At 40.0% G+C, this 23261-nt stretch overlaps 1 protein-coding gene across 2 annotated transcripts in view; it reads left to right on the forward strand.

Moving 5' to 3' along the window:
• Positions 1-405: 405 nt before the first annotated feature.
• MCF2L (MCF.2 cell line derived transforming sequence like) overlaps positions 406-23261 on the forward strand; it is a 244967-nt gene continuing 222111 nt past the window's right edge. For both annotated transcript variants that reach the window (XM_029910503.1, XM_029910505.1), the window contains exon 1: positions 406-599. In XM_029910503.1, coding sequence (XP_029766363.1) covers positions 422-599 — 178 coding nt within the window. In that variant the 5' untranslated portion in view covers positions 406-421. The remainder of the gene's footprint in view (positions 600-23261) is intronic.

Consider the following 23261-nt stretch of genomic DNA (forward strand, 5'->3'; position numbering starts at 1 on the left):
TTTTTTTTACTCCCGAGGACAGCGTTATATCGGGGTAGAGAAGTATATAGTATGTGTGTATATAGAAGTATCTTTGGCTTTCATGCACTTGTTTATAAGGTTGTAATTGTTTTCCATTAGGATGTTACAGTTTGTAGTTAAATTGACTTAATCTGTCTCAAGGCCTCTGGTTCAAGACTCAGTGAAGGGCCTTTTCATACAAGGAAACCTGATGTTACTTTTGGATGAAAGCTAGTTTCACTCATCTGATATCCTGGATATGCACCTGTCCTCTTAAATAAGTATAAAGTAGCTTTGTTCTCTTCCAAAAATCAAAGGTGCTGGTAATATGTGTGTAACTATCACTGTTTTTAAACTTCCTTGAATAACGCTAAATGTTTTAATTTCTCACTTTTGGCAGAAGTCAACATAAGGCACTTTAATGTCTATCTATTGGCACTGGAGGGTGATCCTATGTAAGGAAACTGGCAGCTGCAATTGTTTCGTAACAGACAGCCAGTCTAATGAGGGGAAAGAAGAAGATATTGAGCCACAAATTGTGGTATCGGACATCATCCAGCTTGTGCGAGAGAAGCAGCAGGTGCCAGCAATGCAAGCAGGTGAGAAAAATCTACCAAATGTTGCAAATGTTTCTTGCTGGTGCCAAGCTATCGAAAACCTTCATAACATACTATCCGAGTGTTGGCTGGTAAGATGGCATAGCTTAAAAAATTGGTTGCATTCAGCAAGGATTCTTCCTCAAGGGTTAGTATTTATAAAAAGAGAAAAAAAAAAAGTTAATTCTGGAAAGTAGACTGGAAAGAATGATCTAGCTTGGGCTTCAACTGGACTGTCCTATGAGCTGCCACTTTGTTCTCCAAGCAGTCAGTGTGAAAGCTCTTCCTCTCAGCAACTGCTCACAGCATTTCCTTGTCTAGGTCCACAGTAAGCGGGATCCAGTTGATTTGGTTAACTAGTTGCAGCTTTGATTTCCCCCAAAGGGTAATCACAGGGAACATGCTGAGAACATAGGTGCATTGTACCCCAGTGTGTGGTGATGGTTAAACTCTGCCCACACTCGACTAGTAGACATTCATCTTAATCCTACCATGAGAAATATCCCAGGCACTTGCCAATTTTCCTCCACTTAACAGCCAGTGTTAGAATGCAGCCAACAAATGGCTCACCAAAGCATAGCAAATGCCATACTTGCCACTGTTCAGGGATATACCCCACTACTGACTGCATAGCAGAAATCCTATCTGGGCAGTGCTGCCCACTTTCCATCCAACTAATAACATCATCAGTTCTCAGCGATGGACAGAACAGGAGAGCGCCTCTGCCACTCCAGGAACTCCCACATCACCACCAGGCTGCATGAATGGCTACCTGGCTTTGGGCTCCCAAGCCACCTCTGGAGCCAGCTTAAGAGGTTCAGGTTGGTGTGGTTCACTGTGTCAAGATCAACCACCATGTCCGGGGCATCCAGAACAGCCCCCTGTGGTGCTGTGGAAGATGCTACACGCATGCTGTATGGTTTGTTCTTTGAGTTGGGCTTCCTGGAGGTCTTCCCAAGCTGAACACTGCTGACTCAGAGGCCACTGACTGGTTCAAGACCATTTAGCTGTTTTGTTTTAGTTTGCCTTGCTTGTCTTGTCAGCACACAATTGAATTATATGCTGCTCAGGGCAAGTGAGAGGCTGAAGTGATATTGACTGTTTGTTGTCAGTAGCTACCGGTGTGGTGCTCTGCTCTTGTTCGATGATAACAGTCGGCTGCGTGCGTGTTCCCTCTGTGTGCTGCCCCAGCTCTGCGCAGATAGCTGACACAGCAGACATAGAGAACCACCTATGACCACAGACTCTAGTAAGGTACGAAGGAACCCGAGCCAGGTTTATTGTCAAACAAAGCACAGTAATAGTTTCCTATAGACTCTACAGGACATACTACGAATATGTGCCCCCTGGCAATGGACACAGCTCAGTCAGTGGCGGGACTTTCCACTGCCCCCTAGGCTGGCCAAAGATATGCACTCCAGGACCTACTTTTATACAGTTACAGGACAAATTACTCATCCCTCCTGACGTATTGAGGTACAGCCTCTTGGCTTATTAGGGTGCTGTCTCCCCTTTGATCATGTTGTTCCAGACATACAGATCTATCCATCATGCTGTCCTGTCTTTAAGATGCACCTTCCTGTTCCTTGTTATGTCTATGGAGTGTCCTTGTATCGGGCTGTCCAGGTTCCATCTTGGCACAAGTTCCTCTTATTAACACTTATATGTTAACACCTGCTTCTAACAACCTTCTTCTCGCCAACTTCTGTGAGCGGGGTGTGCCTCTGGCTCACAGCCCAGCTTTTGCTTAGCAGTGCCTGGAAGTACTTTGGTTCAGGCTTCAGGCCTCAGACTAGGCTTCTGACACAAGAATTTATATTTCAGGGCCTCATCTTACTACACTGTTCACCAGGTAGAGTCCCTGCATCTCTCATGCCACTTCAATTACACTACTGTGTCCACTCTGTAGGGAATGTTGTAGCTAATATCAACCTCTAACAGAGTGAGACTAGGAAAAGACTTCCTCTATGCACCTTGTTCTGAAGCATCTGATATATTAATAAGAGTTAATTTAACTTTAAAAGCAACATTATTTTTTTTTCTTAAAGAAGAGCCTACTATTTTACTGAGAAACCCAGTTTATATGTGCTGCTTGGCTGTAAGGCCTAAAGGATTGTAAACAAACATTAAGTGTGGGGTGATCAGGCTGGGGCAGGTAAAAAAAGGCAATTAAACTTTTTCTCTACCTGCTGTTTTTTTATTTGTTACTTTTACTAGTCGAAGTTTTTATAAATTACTATTAATTTAAAATGTTTAAACTTCAATTTCTAGTAATTTTAAGCAAGAATCTTATGCTAGGTTTGCACAGAATACTTTTGCTTTAAATATCTTGTTAATTTCCTAAATTGAAGCACTTCAATGGCTTCAGGCCTGGTGGGTCGGTTGTTGGTTTTTAAACGAGGCTTCAGAGATTTCTAATAGTTCTTGATCCTTTGGACACTCTGTGGATATCCACAATTGCATATACCTATATCTGGATATTGCTGCTTGGTGTGCTTAAGCCAGTAAGGAAAACAATGTACTGTGCATTCAAGACTATGGTAATTTCAGTTGTTAACTTTGGTTCCAGTGCTGCTCTCAGTGAAGTTTAATGCAAAATTCCTACAGACTTCAGTGAAAGCAGGATTGGGCCCTTCATCAATATTGTCAGTTCAGTACATAGCAGATTCTTCACTGAGGACTATAACCATCCCAAGTTTGACACGTGTGTTCAAACCATTAGTCATAGTGCAAAAAAAGCACCTTCAAATTCATAGCTGCAACAAAAATTGTTTTCATTCTAAAAAGTCAAAAGATGTAGGAACGTATTTGCTTGAAACTAGATGGAGGGCACAGCCATTAACGTGATTTTTTTTGAGGGCGGAAGTTATAAGATTATAATAACTAAGAGCTCAGCATGAAAGCTCCTTCTCCATCATAACGAACAATGTTGCTGGCAACACTAATCAGATTAAAAGAAATTGAATCATTTGTGTTTGTGGCCATTTTTAGAGAGCTTTGATTTTAATAAATTAGCCTCATTGATAATAGAGAGTTCTATGACTGTTGTCAAAGGATTGCTTAAAAATCAGTTCTAGAAAGAATTACAATTGCATAATATTTTACATATTTAAAACTAACCGTTTATATAGTGGGTTGCGTAGGAGGTGGATGATGGATTAGCAGTTTCAATCCTTGTTCAAATGATTTCTTCAAGACAAATTAACCTCATCCCTTTGTGAGTTCTGCTTTTAAGAAAACCAGTGTGAGCATAGCCCATTAAAACTGAACACTCTTTTGGTGGGGGAATAGTGCTATAAAATATTGCTGTGGGGAATAAATTACAGAACTTGTGTTGGAGTATTCTCTTTTCTGTGGCCAATTCTTGATTCTCATAACACATCAGGTTTCTAAATCTCTCATGCAGCCTAGTAATCTGGATCGCAATAGAGAGCATTCTCACTGCCTTTATTTGTTTAACCATCTGAGGTTAGTGTTGTTTTAACCTCCTGCCTCTCTTTCAAAAGTCAACCTCCCTATTGTATTAGGCATTATTTATATTGGAATACCTCCTAGGAGACCCAGTCAGGATTGGGGCCCCATTGTGCTAGGCACTGCACAAATGTAGCGCAAGGGACAATTTCTGTCTCAAAGGATTTAGAGTCTAGATTAAGATGTGACGTGGGGAAACAAATAGTGGAAAGAATAGAGGGCAAGGGTAACAAGGACAGAAGTGTGACGTCACACAGACAATTACTTTGAAGTGGCATCTGTAATACTCCCTCTTTCCTCAGTTGCCTGTAGAGCTGGTTTGGGGGAAAAAATTCATGATTGTTTGTTTGTCCCTGTTCTTTTATGGAAGAATTTCAAAAGCTTTCAACCAACGCTGGTCAACTTGCCTTCTTTCCCTTCGGGCACAGTGTCTTTAAGATGATGCTGCCTCCTCCCACTACAGCTCAGCCTGAGTCAAGCTCCTGAGTGCTGTGCTTGCAGGCGAGTGTCAACTGCTGCCACCTCCTGCAAATTGTGTTCCAGAGTATGCTCATGTAGCAATGGTGTCTTTTGACCAGTGGGCTGACCTAGCTCACTTCCGTGTCTGCAGGCTTCCTGGAGCCTGGTCTTCCTGCAGTTTTTTTTGTTCCACTCTCCTCCTATGGCTTAGAGTGAGGTCAAGGTGGCTCTAGAACTTGCAGAAAGGTAAATGTGCTACTATGGCATACTGGTGATAACCAGCGTAAAAACAGCAAGTAGGAATGCTGTGACAAGCAGCATCCAAATGAGGGTGCCACAGACAAAGCTTTTACCAAAGTTAGGACCTAAGCACAGCTCAGCTCGGGGGCTTAAAGAATCAAAATAAGCAAAGATCTGGAACAGAAAATAAAGCTTGAGAAATCCCCCTGGTGTAAAATTATGCAATAAGATCTACTTACATTTTAAAAGTATTTGCTATTTGGTAAAACTGAATAAAATGGGCTTCTTTTCTGTTAGTTTTTATGTGGAAAAATTACAAGAGAACTGAAAGCAGCTGAATGTACATGTGTATCAGCAATTCATATAGAAGCACAAAAACTTTGTTACAAGAGTAATTAAAAACCAAATTAACCATTGTTGTAAAGCTGTAATTCAGACTCTTGAAATGCTCAGCTGTTACATTCATAAACTCTTTGAAGAATGTTCTTGGCCTCAACTAAAAAAATTAAATTACATAGCTTTCTGTGTACAGCAACCAATAGTTTTTCAGCCTTAGATTGCTGAGATTGCTTGCTTTGAGATGTTCTAGCAGGTATAATTTAATAAATCTGAAACAGATTTTCAGCTAACGTTGTATTACCAAGCCACTGGTATGTACTCATCTTAACAGCCTAATGGAAGTACAAGCCAAAAAAGAAAAAACATACACCAGTTCTATTAAGCATTTATAAATTCTGCTAAATCCACTTAGGCATTGCGCTCAAATAGTTCACAACCAGCAGCAAAATCAGGATAAATGTGAGATGTGGTAATGTTTGTTGTTGCTTACTAAATAGTGATATACAACTGTTTTACCATATATTATCCAGAATTGCCTGCCCTCTCAAAAAGGGATGGGAAGTAATGCATTTGGATTAAATCCATTCTACTTTTGAATGTCCTGAATGTAACAAATTTCCCCCACCACTTAAAAAAAAAAAAAAATATAGAATTGGAATGCTGAGTGTGTAGGAAAGATAAGTTAGCCAGTCTAGCTAATCCTTTATTTATTCTTGCACTTTACTGGAGAAAGTCTCCCAAGAAACTCTTTCGTGGAACAGGTGCTATTCCCCAAGAAGCTTTACCATACTCGATATTTCATTGGAATTTAACCTTGGTTTTATTTGAAAGGCTGCAAGGGACAATCTGAAGAAAGTGGTGGTTTGTTTGTTTGTTTTCTTTTTTTCTTTTTCAAAGGGCTTATTGCAACAAATACAACTGGCATGTTTACAGAGAAAATACTGATTAAAAACAATAACCAGAATGGATGACCAAGTTCCTTGTATATAGAAAGAACTGTAAAATTTGTATATATGCCTCAAAACTGTTGAGGACAATCGTGGCTTGGTTTTATATTAGAAATCACTATGTGATATGGCATAGCATCAAAAGGATTGTTTTTATGCTAATGAGTAGAAAACTGAGAGAGTACCAATATATCGGGCTTTAATTTGGCCTTTCACACTCGTTTAAAAATGTTGGCATATCTTTTATATAACAAAACAAGTTTGTGTGTGTGGAGCTGTGCAGATGAGCGCGCTTAAACCTAGGTCCTGTAGATGGAAAATATCCCATTCATATCTATTTTTTTTTTTTTTTTTTTTAAGACTAGAGATGTGTGCAAATATCTGTGGGTGAAAATCTCTCTTCTCTTCCCCCACTCCACTCCACCTGTGTGCCAATGATCTGTCCTTCACCTAGGGGTGGCTGAATTTCATTGGTGAGACTGTATGTATATACATTGAAAAGTTTGCTAATTTGCATTAATGACTGGAAGACCTACTGTGGATAACTGAATCTGGTAAGTGAACAATTTTGTAGATTGTGGGCAATGGTGATTGACTAATCTGGCCACTGGCATAACACAGGGCATAGGGACTAGCAACTGAGCCCGGTGCAGGGTAGGAGCCACCGTGTAAAGCTGGGGAGAGCCAGGTGCAGGGGTGTGAAGCTCAGGGGGGGCCCTCTGGATATGGATGCATGGAAGTTGGATCTGACCCAGCATGCTGGGGCATCCCCAGCCCTGCGCGCGCGCGCGCACACACAACCCCCGGTAGTGATTTACCTGTTTGCCAGCTGCTCTGGGTGTCTGCAACAATGCGCCTGTGGTGCTGGGGAGAGGTGCCTGGTGGTTTTCTAGAATACTATGAAATATTACAGAGGTGTGATATATTTATAGTAAAGTGATGAAGTCCTAGTAATATGAGACATGGCAAATTGGAGCTATGTATTTAATCATATGGAAATAGACCCACCATATGGTTAGTCTGTGTATTGTCTCATTGCTTCAAATAATAAAAAGGGTTGAAATCTTGGCTCCATTGAAGTCAGTGGAACTTTTTGACAGGACTTCACCCAGGATGTTTAAGCTGTGCAGGTTAAATCACACCTTAAACCAATGGTTTTCAAACTTTTTGTTTGTTTGTTTGTTTTTTTTGTGACCCACTTGAAGAAAAATGTTGATGCCCATGACCCAGTGACGATGGGGATGAGGGGTTTGGAGTGGGCGAGGGGCTGGGGCAGAGGGCTGGGGTGAGGGCTGCGGAGTGGGATTGGAAATGAGGGGTTCAGGGTGTGGGAGGGGCTCTGGGTAGGGGGTTGGGGTGCAGGGAGGGCTCTGGGGTGGGGGTACAGGCTCTGGGGTGGGACCAGGGCTGAGGGGTTTGGGGTGCAGGAGGGGGCTCTGGGTTTGGGAGGGCTTAGGGGTGCGTCGCGACCCACAGTTTGAAAACCACTGCATTAAACTACTAAAACAATGTCCATAGTTAATACTGAAACATTTTTTTCTTGAATCCCCTGTTTGGCTAGGTATTACACCAGATATGCCATGTAAAATTAGATCTTATTTGGGTAGGAATATTAAAGTAAGGAAACTTTTTTAAAAAGTGTAGCAAAAAATCGAGTCTTATTAGCTGAAAAGGGGACCATCTACCAGGGGGGAAAAAATCACACTTCAGGTAAAATTTCAAGCTTTTTTTTTTTAATTATTATTATAGTAAATATGTATGTTGAGTAGAACTGTATTTGAAAAGCCACCTCATTGCCCTTCTTCAGATCCCACTATCATGATGCCTACATAGATGCAGACAATGATTAGGCAACTCTGTTGCTGTGACCACTGTCTTGCATGCTGATCATTATGGTCTCATTTTTTCTGTGCTCTCCCCCTGTTTATAGTCTTACATTTTGACCCAAAGTTCATCAGGTTATACTTACTACCATCTGTAGTTGCTAGGGCTGTATTTTTGTTGTTTCTCATCTGGTTCAGTGGACTGGAAGTGAGATTTAAGACAAAGTTTCAAGTATTGCATGCTGCAGAAAATAGTTCTAATTGCACACTTGACACAACTTAAGTGTGAGATATAGCTGAAGTACTGCTGCAGTATTGTATTCTATTTTTTTGAACTATTCACATATACAGTGTAAAAAGGCAAAAAAATCTTTTTGAAGTAGGGTTTGCCTGCATCTTGTGAAAATATTTTTCTTTTATTAGTCTTATAATAAATAACACATCAGAAGCAATGGGCTTTCGCATTTATTCCTTTCCTTCAAAAGTTTCCTGCAGAATCTATTTGTTCACCAAAACTAATATTAATGGCTTAAAACCTCCAAGATAATTTAGCAGTTATAGTTAAAATTCTGTGTTTTTGACTCACCTGGTTAAACCATGTTTTGCTACTTAAGACCACACACTCCTCTGAGAGAGGAGCTCACAGAGTGGCAGGGAGTTATATAGAGTTACAACCCATAAGCCTGAGTTCAAAACTTCCTTGCTTTTTACACTTAAAGAGAAGCTGCATCCATTTTGCTCAGGGTGGACTTCAGAGACTTCTCATGGTAAAAGAAGCATCATTACCAAATATAAATATAAATGGAAACGTTTAGAATATTTTTGAGGTCTCTACAGAAGGCAGCTGGATTGCTGAAAATCTCGTATTTTGTACAGGACCAATAAAACTAATACACTAGAAGCCTTCATTTTTTATTTATCAGATGTTCTTAAATGTCATCTGTGCAATTTCTTGTCGCTTTTTTCCCCCCTGAGTGGTAGATTAGCACTTATAAGGGTATGTCTTCACTACCCGCCGGATCGGCGGGTAGCGATCGATCGATCCCCGCTGGATCGATGTATCGTGTCTAGTCTAGACGCGATACATCAACCCCCGAGCACTATCCCGTTGACTCCTGTACTCCAGCGCCACGGGAAGCGCAAGCAGAGTCGACGGAGGAGCGGCAGCAGTCGACTCACCGCAGTGAAGACACTACTGTAAGTCGATCTAAGTATGTCGACTTCAGCTACGTTATTCACGTAGCTGAAGTTGCGTAACTTAGATCTATTCCTCCCTTCTCCCTCCCCCCCCACCCTTAGTCTAGACCAGGGCTAAAAGAGGCTAATGAGGGGGAAGGTCCCCCACTATATCTACCTGCTATTTCAAAGGCAGTAGTTTAAAATGCTGTCATCACTGATTCAGAAAGGGGGTTAAACATTTCTGGTTTGCTTCAAAGTTGGCCTAGGACAGAATTGATTGAAGGTTATCTGATTACTGTTTGAAATGAGTTCATTGTCTTGAACTACTTCCTCATCACATAAAAATCATCAGCACAGTTGGAGTCCTTGTTAGAAGCATCAGTAGAAAGACATATACTGAATTGCCTCACTCCTACAGGCAAATTGGGAAGGTCACTGCCTTGGGTGTGGCCAGAGACCTCTGAGCTGTGGGAGCTATTAATCCAGCCACTGTCGCATGTGTTAAAATATTAAGAAATGCCAGTTTATTTTAAAAAAATCCTGTTATTTTATACCAATTTGTTTAGGCATAAAATTTTCCTTTTTAATCAAATTAGGTATAGCTTTCTTTAAGTTTCTTCATGTTAGAGAAGTGGGTGGTTCTTTTGTTATGTACTGTATAAAAGATATATTTTTAAATGTGGAAGGAAAAAACAAGTCATTTTCTTATATAAACTGGTGTAGCTTTCATTGGCAGCAAAAGCTACTATAATTAAGATTGCAGTGCAATTTCTGTTATAAACCTTCACTTTAATTCACTCATCAGTTTCTCAGATATTCACCTTGTGTTCTGAAACTCTTGATGCTTGTTCAGAGCTGAAATAGGAATATTTCTGGAAGCTTAACCAAATCCATTTGGCCAGATTTTCAAAGGCATTTAGGCACCTAAAGGTGCCTAGTGCGATTGATAAAAGGGCCTAAGCAGGTTAGGTGCCTGACTCCCATTGATTTTCAAATCTGTAAATCTGGCCCACTATCTACTTTAGAAGGCAGAGGAACCCATTCTTGTTTTATTTTTTTTTTTTTTTTTTTTTTTTTTTTTTTGTGAATGGATAACATATAGAACTTTAAAACTTTATACCTCAGATGTGACTCTTCTATAATGACAAATAAGTACATATTAAGTTTAGGATTGTTGTTGTAGTTTATTAAAATTAAGTGATTAAAAGTGGTTTCTTTGTATAGATAGTTTTGTATTGGATTGAGTTATATTATTGCTCATGGCACTTAGGAGTTGACACAGTATGCTTTTTGTAATTGTTTTTAAAAACTCAGTGAAATAATATATTTATATAAAATTTGTAATACTAAGGTTACAAACTTGGGCCCTAATCCTGTATCTATTTGCTGAAGTGGACCTGTGCAGCATTCCACTAAGTGACATGAGTCAAACTATCCCCACCTAAAGGGAGAAAATTCATAACAAAAATAACATTTTTTTGTGTGTGTGTATGTATGTGTGTGTATATATATATATATACACACACACACACGCTGTGCTGTAAAGTTGTAATCTTGCATCTTACTATGGCTAGAAACAAGTGTCTCCTCCCAATGGAAAGGGTTGTGCGGAAAAAACTATATTTGTATAGTTGAAGATTGATAGTTCCTTTTATTTTTCATCCTGTTGGACAAACTCCAGACAAAATGCTTATCATTGAGTTCTTTTTCTCTTAAAAATACATACTATAGGTTTTTTAGAATTGCTTATAGTTTAAAAAATGGTCATATGTCAAATATATTTTTTGCTGGAGGAAAAGGTTTGTGTTTTTTGTTTTAATCGCTAGAGGTTAAAAGCAGGATATTTAATCTGCAGAGTCACTTAGTGAATTGTATTATTTTCTCAGATCAGTTTATCAGATTGGTTTGAACCTATTTGATTATAAGGTACATTAGAAAAATTGTGATTCTTTGAAATTAGTTTAAATTGTTCATAATTAAATTACTGTTTGTTTTCTTAAAATGCAAGATAAGCTAACCAGTGAACAGGTTATTCTTCAAAACAGATTAGCAATTGCACATGGAAATATATTTCTTAACTTATGTGGAGGAGATCCTGCTCATGTTACACCTGTTGTTTTTGTTGATTAAGTTTAATCCTGTCAAAAGTGTATGACCTGTTTTTGAAGAAGCTCACCTGGTGAGAAGTACTATCACAAATTACTAAATGCATTGGAAGAAGAAAAAACCATTTTAACAACCCTCTTTAGGTGTGTGACTTTCAGTCAGGAAGCACCTCAGGGTAGAGTTGTTCCTAGCTATTACCATGGAGATGGTGATTCATTTCTGCTTCCTCTTGGGACCCTGCACTAATGGAAGATTTGTGCATGCTGAACTGCTACTGGATGATTCCTAACTCCAGCAATCCAGAGAGGATTGTCGGTGGTGAAGGCAGGCTAGGGTGGTGAAGGCACTCCTTCAGTGCTGCCAATGAGGTCTGTGGGAGGTGGAGTGCTGGTCCCTAAAAGACTGGGCAGTTGTGCTGGTAGAGGTTTCCCCAGTCGTGCCTCAGCAACTGATATATGATTGGGCTGTGTGTGGAGGTGGTTTGGCCACCTTTAACAGATCCCAGTTTTGACATCTGAAGGATCCAGAGGCAGACTGATCCACCTAACATAAGAAAAGCCATACTGGGTAAGATCAATGGCCCATCTAGCCCACTATCCTGTCTTCTGACAGTGACCAATGCCAGGTGCTTTGGAGGGAATGAACAGGTAGTAATCAAGTGATCCATCCTGTCGTCCTTCTGGCAGTTAGAGGCTAGGGACACTCAGAGCATGGGGTTGCATCCCCGACTTGGCTAATACCCATTGATGGACTTAACCTCTGTGAACTTCTCATTCTTCTTTGAACTCCATGATAGTTTTGGCCTTCACAACACCCCCTGCCAGTGAGTTCCACAGGTTGTGTGAAGAAATACTTTCTTTTATTTTAAATCTATTGCCTATTAATTTCATTGGGTGACCTGGTTCTTGTTTTATGCAGCAGAATAAATAACATGTCCTGAGTCACTTTCTCCACACCATTCATGATTTCATAGACCTCTGTCATATCCCCTCTTAGTCATCTCTTTTTCCAAGCTGAAAAGTCCGTCTTTTTTTAATCTCGCTTTATATGGAAGTTGTTCTACACCCCTAATAATTTTTGTTGCTCTTCTCTGTACCTGTTCCAATTCTAATATCTTTTGAAATTGGGTGATGAAAACTGCACGCAGCATTCAAGGTCTGGACTTACCATGGATTTATTTAGTGGCAATAAGACAGAAAATATCATATCTATCCCTTTCCTAATGGTTCCTAACATTGTTAGCTTTTTTGACTGCTGCTTCACATTAAACTGCAGCAAGGGAGGTCTAGGTTGGACATTAGGAAAAAGTTCCTAACTGTCAGGGTGGTTAAACACTGGAATAAATTGCCTAGGGAGGTTGTGGAATCTCCATCTCTGGAGATATTTAAGAGTAGGTTAGATAAATGTCTATCAGGGATGGTCTAGACAGTATTTGGTCCTGCCATGCGGGCAGGGGACTGGACTCAATGACCTCTCGAGGTCCCTTCCAGTCCTAGAATCTATGAACAAATGTTTTTAGAGAACTATTCACAATGACTCCAAAATCTTTAAGTGGTAACCGCTAATTTAGATTCCATCATTTTGAAAGTTTGTCTTTAGTCATCTTTTATAAAGGGCCAGGAGTGACTGATTGTTCCTAAAAGTGGAGGCCCATGAGGCTCTGCCCCCTCTGTGTCCCCACCCCTGCCATTCCTCTCCTCTCCTCTCCACCCCCCAACCCCCCCCCCCCCCCCCCAGTCCTGGCCAAGCTGGAGTCAGGCTGGGGAGCTTGGACCTGTTGACCTGAATTTGATGGGTTAGTTATTATGGCTCACCACTGATTGCATCCGACCAGAAGATTTACAGGTACTTGTCCAATTCAGACTACAGAGTTCAAGAACTCAGAGAGCTCTATATCAGGAGAGGACTCTCGGGGTGCTTGGCAAGAACACGTACACTGAGGACAATACCAAATTGATAAAACCTTTATTGAAATTAACATAAAAATAAGAAATGCAATGAAACTTATAACTGCAAAACAGTAAAAGAATTCCAAAACTCCTGGTGGTAACATTTCTATTATAAGTACCTTAACCTAACATACTCTCACCCTTCCTTGAGGACCCGGTAATAGGAGGTGAAGGACCAGCCTCACTCCTGGCATGCCCGATTACGCGATGGTGCTGGCTTCCCCAATGGTTAGGAATGTTGAGTAGTTATACTATACTGCACAAGCTGAGCTGATAGCGTGATAGAGGATAGAATACATAGAAGATGAGTGTAGGAGAACTAGAAAAACCACTCCAAGAAACCGAAGCTTCAGGAGTTAGAAGAGCCTAGAACAGCCCTTTTACAAGGTATTTTATAGGAACCTGATCTATGTAATTCAGGCTATTTCCGTACCCTAAGAAACTTATGGGTACCCTTCTCCTATAGGTTAGCGGATTATAACACTTACTTTCTAAATATATTAATAAGGATTATCTTACTCCAAAACTGCCAACCTAGGCTCTCTTGGTGACCTCCAAGTTGTGGTGTACCCTGCGGTTACCAACCAGTTGTAGATTCCGGATAAACCTGTGATATGATGTGGATAGTTCCTCCCTTTGGTTCCCCAAAGTTCAGGGACCATTCTTATCTGTGCCAAAGGTTGCCAGCTTTTATGCTGACATATTCATAACTGATTATACTTTTTGCTATATAGCGGATCTTACAGTCCGGTAGGCTTCTTGCATTTCAGCAAAACTTATTAGGAAACACGTGCCTCAACCCATCCTAAATTCCAAGGAGTTAATACTAATGAAATATAAGAATAAAATGGATTAATTTAAGAAAAATAAACATATTAATTAATACTGCTGGCTGAATTAGTAGGATATAATAGCTAGCAAAATAATCCTATGGGCTACAGAGACCTCTTCTCCCCCCCCCGCCGCCCCCCGGCAGGTGGAGGGTCCGCAGCTCTGCACAGCTGCCTGCACGGCTCTACCCTGACCTGGCTCTGGCTTCCGGCCTGGCCTGGGAGTGGGGTCTCATGGGTCGAAGAGCTGCAGCCTGGCCATGTGCCGCCCCACCCTGGGCAGGTGGAGGGTCTGTGGCTTCTCACAGCTGGCTGGGCTCCCCAGACCACTCTTACGTGGGACAGGCTCCAGCTTCTGGTCTGACCAGGGGTTGGGGCTTCGGGGAAGAGGAGGGGTAGGGGGCGGGGCCTATGGAAAGAAGTGGACAGGCTAGGCCCATCCACTTTCAAAAGTGGGAGGGCCATGGCCCCTTGCTTCTCTCTCCCTCCCCCCCCCCCCCCCCCCCCCCCCCCCAGTTCCGACATGCCTCCAAAAATAATGCTTTTTTTTATGGGAGCTTGTTCAATTTGCCCATAGGGAAAGAAACACTCTCTCATCTCAAGCATTCTGCTGGCGTTGCAAGGGATGTTAAGAGGTATGCTGATAAAGCGGCTTCCTTTGTTATATCTAATTTTGAACAATGTTCCTTGTATTTCATACCAATTTGCTGTTCCTTCTCTTGTTGAAAAGTATTTTAGAAATAAAGAATTGTGAAAGTGAGATTATAGACAGCAGCATTTACACTAAATGAATGCATCCCACGGCTTTTAAATTTCATATGTGAATATTTTTTCTGTCCCTTATTTTGGGGCTTTTTTCATATAGTATGACCCATATTTGAGCCTTGGCATATGACCTACGTTTGTCAGTTCGCTTTCTACCCCCTTTAAGCAGTTAGCCCTTAATGGACCTGCACACAGTGGACTTGCTTTCTGAGATGTTTGAGAACCTTTACTTGATATGTTAGCCTGTAGTTGAGGCTATACTTTTTGTATCACTGTCATAAATATAAAGGGAAGGGTAACAACCTTTATGTATGCAGTAACATAAAATCCCTTCTGGCCAGAGGTACAGAATCCTTTTACCTGTAAGGGGTTAATCAGTTCAATTAACCTAGTTGGCACTGACCAGAAGATACTTTCAAATCTGGGGTGGGAGGCAGGTTTTGTTTGTGCTCTCTTTGTTGTTCCCTCTGGATAGAGAGAGAGGCCAAGCAGGTAACCCATCTCTTGAAAAGATACCTTGAAATGATCCATCTAAAATTACAGAAATTGTAAGTAAGGGCAAGGAAATGTTAGATTATCTTTTGTTTTAGCTTGTGAATTTTCCCTATGCTAAGAGGGAGGTTTATTCCTGTTTTTGTAACTTTGAAGTTGAGACAAGAGGGGAATCCTCTGTGTTTTAAATCTTTTTATCACCCTGTAAAATTACCTTCCTTCCTGATTTTTACAGAGGTGCTTCTTTTACTTTTTTTCTTTATAATAAAGTTCTTCTTTTAAGAACCTGAGTGATTTTAGTGTCCTAAAAATAAAGGGTCTGGTCTGTACTTTTATTAAAGGCAATTGGTTGGTATATTATTCTCAAGCCTCCCCAGGGAAGGGGGTGAAGGAGTTTGGGGGGATATTTTGGGGAAATAGGAACTCCAAGTGGTCCTTTTCCTGAATCCTTGTCCAAATCACTTGGTGGTGGCAGCAATACCGTCCAAGGACAAGGAAAGGATTTATGCCTTGAGGAAGTTTTAACCTAAGCTAGTAGAAATAAGCTTAGGGGGTCTTTCATGCGGGTCCCCACATCTGAGAGTGGGGAGGGAACCCTGAGAAACACCCATTTAATTAGCCTAGCTATGGGGAAGTTGAACTGAACAGCTAAAAGGAATATAATAGTAAAGCTCTTCATTGCCTACGATGGAGGCTGTTCAAATTTTTCTATTTGTGCAAAATTCACAGGTCCTGCTTAAGGACAATATTAAGGACCAATGGGGATAATTCATTGCACTCTTTACATCTGGATATGAAGGGTCTGGGGGCTTAACCATAATTCCTTCCAATTTCTCTGAATGCAAATCTCATAGCCCAACAAATCTATCTTCCTAAAAGATCTGTACTGAGGTTTTTTGAGAAATTGAATCCTACTTCTGCTCAGCCAGCAGATGCTGCTGTTGAATCAATAGGACTGAGGCAGTGTAGTGGTGAGAGGTTTTGAAATATTCTAGAGACTTGGATTTAACACAAGGAGAGAGCGAGAGAGAAGGCATTACTATAAAACAGCAAATACGGTTTACATAATGTTTCCAGCAAGGTATGAAAATATAGCAGATTGGGAATCGGTTATTTAAGAGATCTGCAAGTATATTTATAGAAATTAATGTATTGAGTTATGAGTTGAATGCCCCAACAGTAAGATTGTGAGGGAGGGAGAGGGGAAAAAATAACTTTAAATTTCCCTTCTTACTGTATGATACAGTTTTGCCAAATTTTTAAAATTATTTTTACTTGCATCCTAAGAAATACAAATGTTTCATCACTGATGACTATAACTTATGAAACAACACAACTTTGCAAAAACAGTCCAGGGAGATAACTGATGAACCTAGGAAGCTGAGAAGCAAATACCGCCTCCTCAGCCTCTCTAGAACCTGCATGGCACATAATAATAAGCAAAAACTTTCCCGTGCAAACCCTGCAACTGGCATCTGGCGTCGGCAGCTGTGCCAGGGGAGGCTTAGCCTGCCCTGGCCTATTATACCTGCTGCCCATGGAGCTGAAGTTTTCAGAGAGCTATCCACACATGGACTTCTTTCCTGAGTGGTAACAGTTAATTTAAAATCCATCATTATTTATGTGCAGCTGGGATTATTTTTCCAATGTGCATTACTTTGCACTTATCATTGTTGAATTTCATCTGCCATTTTGTCATCTAGTCACCCAGTTTTATGATATCCCTTTGTAACTCTTCACAGTCGGCTTCAGATGTAACTATCCTGAATAATTTTGTATCCTCTGCAATCTTTGCCACTTCACTGTTAGCTTTCTTTTCCACATCATTAATGAATATTGAACAGCACAGGTCCCACTACAGATCCTTGGGGGATCCCATTGTTCACATCTCTAGATTGTGCAAACTGACTCTTTATTCCTACCCTTTGCTTCCTATTCCTTAGCCAGTTACTGATCCATGGGAGGACCTTCTCTCTTAACCCACAAGAGCACAGAAGCCACTTCTGCTGTAGCTAGCAATGAAAAGACACCAGTGTCTGTAAATATTGTTTACAAATTAGTGTAGACCCTGAATGAAGAATTGTGATAGAACATGCATGTTGATTAATTCAGGTAAGACATTTATTTTTTAATTCCTCCAAAAAATTCACTTCTATCAACTTTTACCTAAACTAAGAGAATACGTTTTCTAAAAATACCATCCATCACACTGCAAATGGCCAAGTCCCCATTCTGTATCATAGCCTTTCTTTTTCTTGGCACAATTCAGGTCAAAAGAAACCGTATATACTGCTCCTAATTAGAAGGTGTAAAAGTGAAGTGATGAATTTGGTGCTTGCAACAATAAAAGGCATGCCTGCCATGTTCTATTTGCATGATGAGGTTCCGTGCTGTGCCTTTAAGGGAGCTTAGCTCAGGGAGAGGGGGAGCTAAGGTGGCTTTATGGCTGGACAGGTCCTGGCACAATTTTGACAGGCCTGGGGGATGTAAGGGTATGTTTATGCTGCAATAATAAACCTGCGGCATGAAGCCTCAGAGCCTGGGCCAATTGATTTTGGGCTCATGAAGCTCAGGTTGCCTGGCTAAAAATAGCAGTGTAGATGTTTGGACTCAGGCTGGAGCCCAGGCTCTGAGACCCCACATTACAATTTTATAGTCCCATGAGTGAGCCCCATGAGCCTGAATGAGCTGACCTTGGCCAGCAGCCACCGCGGTGCTGCAGGTCTTTTATTACAGTGTAGCTGTACTCAAGTACATCAGCGTCTTTGGGCTGTTCTATGTCTGCAGCACTGCCTGGAATCTGCAGAATGCTGCATGCTCTGCCTCTTTCAGGACCCCTACTTCGCGGTTTGTGAGGGGATCCTTCCAATGCCAGATGGAGTGGCATAAAGGGGCCTAAAAACACTGCATGCCTTTTACCCAGAGTAATGAAGTCGGAGTGAGGATGAAGATCTCTCCCTCAGTGATAAGGATAGATGGTGTTTGCAAAAAAAGGTTGCAGAATTCTGTTTTGCAAGTAAGCAAGGATCTCACTGCAGAAATGTCTTTTCCTATTGAATGGTAAAGCATCTGCAGCCATTGGTTTCCGTGGAAACCAGTTTTGCTGGGAAGGCACTGCACTAAACTGAATATGTCAGTTTACTGAACTTGAGATTTATGTTCTTTGGAGTTTAACATTCGTGCCTGGAGCTTCTTATTTCATTTGGCTCTCAAACGCTGTGTACTGTACTTTATTTTTTTATTTTTTTTAACTTACAAAGTAAATGCTCAAAGGAAGAGATTAGCTACATGCTTGGAATTTGTGACAAAGCAACAAGAAAGGTTGGTATTTATGAAGCTAAAAGTTAGGGGTGTCTTGTTTTCGACTGACTGTTGCAGAAATATATTTTGACTTAACTGCTAAGTCAAAAGTTGCTTCTGTGCTACAACTCAAGTTAATATTTTTTTAGCAATATTAGTTTAATGTTGCTATTTGTACATAGCTATAGCTGCTTTGCAGAGTTACTAATGTGTTTGTTCCCTAATAAGATTTTGGCAGGAAGTTGGTCTGATTTGTAGTTTGTTCAGATTAGTCAGCGTGAACTGCGCGCACATGTGCTCTGACAGAATGGTATTTTGGTGTTGGTTGTAATGTAAGTTTGATTTCACATTTCAAATAATGCTTGTTGCAAAGACTTATTTTGGCTTGGAAATTTGAGATGGGTAATTTATAAACAGTGAAATATGCTAAATGAATTAATGTGGTGTTTTGCTTGACACAAAATATCTCTGGCAGAAGCTAACAAAATGAATAAAAATTGTTTAACTGAGAAGAGCTTGAAGAGTGAGTAATTGTAGTTATGTTTAAATGTTCTAGTCAAAACATGAATATACAATGTAGCTTCATGTGAATTACTGAGTCAGGGATATATGAGGTAGAAGTCAGTTTTGCTAACAGGAAGACAGACACAAATCTGTTTCCCATATGTAATTGGAAAATAATGCACAGTATTGAGAAAAGTATCCTCTGTATAGAAACACTTTTATAGATATGTTGACAAAACATTGGTTACAGCTTGACAAATATTATGGAGGCACCTGGGGTTGCATTTTAAAGTAGGCTTAAAAGGGGGCATACATTTCTATTTTTCTCTTTAAGGGGACAATCAGTGTGAAATTTCGCAGATGGTTAGTTTTTGTGTGCTTTGAACTTTTTTGTTTTTTCTTTGTAAACTTTTAATAGGAAGCCTTTGAACTTTGGGCTCAGGCTGAAAATATTCCTTGATCATTCCCCCTTTCATTGTTGATGATAGCTATCTCTCTTGAAGTATTGTCTGTCTACAAAGGACTTGATAGAGAAGTTGAACTGTTGCAATAGGGATGTGTGGGTTTTTTGTTTTTTGTTTTTTAAATGTTTGGATTTAGGATTTTAGCAGTTAGTCATGTTACAGCTGAAAGGTTGTGTGCTTCGTGGTTGTGAGGGTAGTGGGGAGGGTACACATGAAATCTTTTCCATAAGGAGCTAAACTTTTCTGTCACTTTATCCTTTGACAGGGAAGGATTCATGGACAGCTGCTGAGGCATTTAAATAAAAAAAAAAATCTCCCACTGCACTTCTACCCCAGTACTAGTTTGTCCCCACCTCATCCAATGCCCACTATCAATTAAACATTTAAAAAAAAATGCGTCAAATGTCATCATGAAGCAAATAGTGTTGCTACACACACACCATGGCTGACACAAACCCACAAATTTAATGAAAGGCCAGCAGTATATATCGTCTACTCTTCCATCCACAAGCACACATCTTAACAATTACCACAGCTATCATATACTGTAGACCTTAGGCCTCAACCATAACTGTCCCCTAGGAGTGCCAGCCTTCCATCGCCCCCTTTAGCTGCCCTTCTGCAGACAACCATTTTCCAGTCTACTTTGTCCCAGCACAGCTAACTGCTATACCAGACATCCACAACTACTAATGTAGGTGAGGGCAAATGTTCTGGTGTACAGAAGGGTGAAAACTGGGTGGAGTTCCTATGAGGAACAAACTATTGGAATGGATATCAAAGTATCTGGTCTCAGCTTTTAAAACTTTTGTTTAAGATCTTCCTTTCTAGGTTATTTACCTCTTTCCTTTCTAAAGTTTCTCTTTATGCCAGATTTAGAAGCAGATAAGTGGTTTCTGAGGCAGATGCTAATGTAGATCTGTACCTAGAGACAAAGCAGGTGATTGTCCCCTTAAATGATTTTATCACCTCAGTACAAATTCTGTGCATTTGGGATCCTGAGTTGTGCTTCCCAGTGCATTACATCCAGCATCATCAAGCCTATCGCTGAATGTTTTGTCTTGATGATCACAACTTTTTGAATAGATTTCACATGTTTAGAATCTCTTGAAAATATCTGCCCATGTTATATTGTACACATTAACAATATCCAGTTCTGAAAATGCTCTTCCTCTTCCAAACCTGTAGCAAATTCACAAAGGAGCACGCCCTGTGTCTTGTGTTCTGGTGCGGTAGACAGGAAGCACCCAAGAGAGAATGCATTACCAGATAGAAGCTGACACATGTCAAGTTTATCATAGCTGTACAATAGTGGCACTTATTATGGATGAGGATGAGCAAAAGGGAGTCTGGGGGCGTGCCCTCTGTTTGCCTCCTCCCAATAGTTCTTTTCTTTCCCCACACACTGTGGCCCACAACTGGTACAATCCCCTGACCTTCATTTTAAAGGATAGCCTTTATTTCATGTCTAATGTAAAGTCAATGTAAGAGACATTTTTGCATGACTATTGCCATAAATCATAAGCTGAGATACAAATGCATGGTTTGTACCATGAAACATCATGATATATTTTATTTTGTCCCGTATTTTTCATACAGTTCTCCTTTGTTCCATTGGAATGTAGACGGTCTTCTGCATATTCTGGTAAATTGTACTTGATGAGAAAAGGAGCAAAATGAGCACTATAAATATGCCATTTGGACATGACATAAATCCAGTGTTGTGTTGGAAGGAAATCTTGATGTAGCAGTCAAGTATGAATTTCACCAAAAGAAATATGACCTGACTATGAACTGTACTCAAAATTCTGGGGTAAATAGTTTAAAAATTAACAAAAATAAACGTCATTTCAGCCTGTTTAAAACTAGGCACCTTGAGGAAAAAACTCTGCTAGCAAACCTTACAAAAGGAACAGAGACAGAGTTTAAATATCTGTTCAAATGGAAAAAGAAGCTCCAGGATTGTGCTCTGGAAATGAAAACTTCAGTGACTTACATAGATGGATTAAGTCTTGGTGGAAACACACTGCCAAACGTTGATCACAATTGGACAACTAAGTTCAAAGGAGATTCCTCCACAGATGTAGATATTATCATGTTTACAACAATATGATCTGAGACTGGAATATAGCCCAGGCAACATGTAGTTCATGGGAGCTAGCCTATCGGACATTGCTCTCTAACACAGGATCAAGGCAAAGAAAGGAAAAATAAAACAGCAGTGCAATTAAGTCTTATTGACAGAGCAATGTTTGTTATATGATGAAAGAAAATTTGCACCACAAAGATGAATTTGTTGGTGAAAGGAATTGAACCATAATTCCATCTTTCTTAAGATAATGGGTTTTGCAACAAGGACATAACCGTATAGGGAAAACTGATTAAGAATCATGTATATAGAACTAGCTTAAACAAGAAGATACAGTAATACTACAAGAATAATTCAAAAATTCAGGGGAAGAAAAAGCAAAAAAGCAAAATTCTCTGTTCTTCCAATAGAGTTGTGGTAGTATGGGTAATTTGGAGACCTGCATGCTTATTAATTATGGGGTTGTTTTCAAATTTTCTTGAAGTAGCAACATTACCAGATACAGGCACAAAAACTCTCATTTTATAACCCACGTTTGCAAGACATGGTATACGATAGTAATTGTTGATAATGGACCACTATTTGAAGATCCATAAGGAGTAGCTGACAAATGAGAATTCCAACAGCTCATTTCAAGTTAAGGCTGTCAGCAATCAAATGGATTGACAGTGTGTGGAATTAAAATAGTGAAACATCTCCTCAGAAAGTCTCTAGGTAGGTGGGGGAAGATCCATACCTATGTTAAAGATTCAAAGCAACACTTTTTGAAAAACAATAAACCTTCAGACTGCTATTTTGAAAGAACTCTGTAATAGTGAAGCCTGTAAAAACTACCTGGGAGCAACAATCTGATTTTCTATTCAAAATACAAAGCACAAAGTAGTGGTTTGAGAATGCCTTATACCAGGGGTAGTCAATTCCCTTCCCCTACCCCCCCAGGTCCAAATTTCTTGGTCAAGGTATAGTCAAGGTCCAGACTCCAGAGAGAAATTTTTCACACCACAATACCTATAAAAAGTTTTCGTGGTCCATTCAAAAGCATCTGGTGGTATGGATTTGGCCTGCAATCCATCTATTGACTACTGCTGCCTTATATCGTAAAAGAGGAATAAAGAAATTTTCTTGAAAGATCTACAGTTACAAAAATAGAGAGAAACTGTAATGTGATCAGTTTCTGTCAGGGGCATTTAATATACGCTAATTCCTAGGAAAGGTCTATTTTTTTTTTTTTTTTGGATAGTTGAAAAATGGGTGTGTTTTTCCACAAAAAATATCCATCGAAACAAATTTCATTTCATATGAAAACTTTTACAGATTCTTTGTTTTTTTTTTTTAAATTCAGTTTAAATGAATTTTAATTCTGAATTGAACACCTTAATTTTGTTTTAATAAAAAATGGAAAAATTGGAATTTTCTGCAAAAACCATCATTCCCTTAAATTTTTTTAACCAAAAAGCAAGCAAACAAAAAACAAACCTTCTCTCTACCTTCCCACTACGACCACCACACCTATTTGGACCGCATGTCGACTGGGTTTTCTCTCATAAATGGCAACCAGCTATAACCAACCTGGGAAAATAATGTTCCTTTATTTAATGAAGGTGTTGTGCAAGAAAATAAACTGATGGAAACTCCTTACTACAGGTAAATGTCAAACTTTGTTATCAATAACACTGAGATAGAAAATGAAAGAGCAGTTGATGCTAGA

Source organism: Terrapene carolina, unplaced genomic scaffold, assembly GCF_002925995.2.
Source record: "Terrapene carolina triunguis isolate 2854851 unplaced genomic scaffold, T_m_triunguis-2.0 Scaffold21, whole genome shotgun sequence".
Lineage (NCBI taxonomy): Eukaryota > Metazoa > Chordata > Testudines > Emydidae > Terrapene > Terrapene triunguis.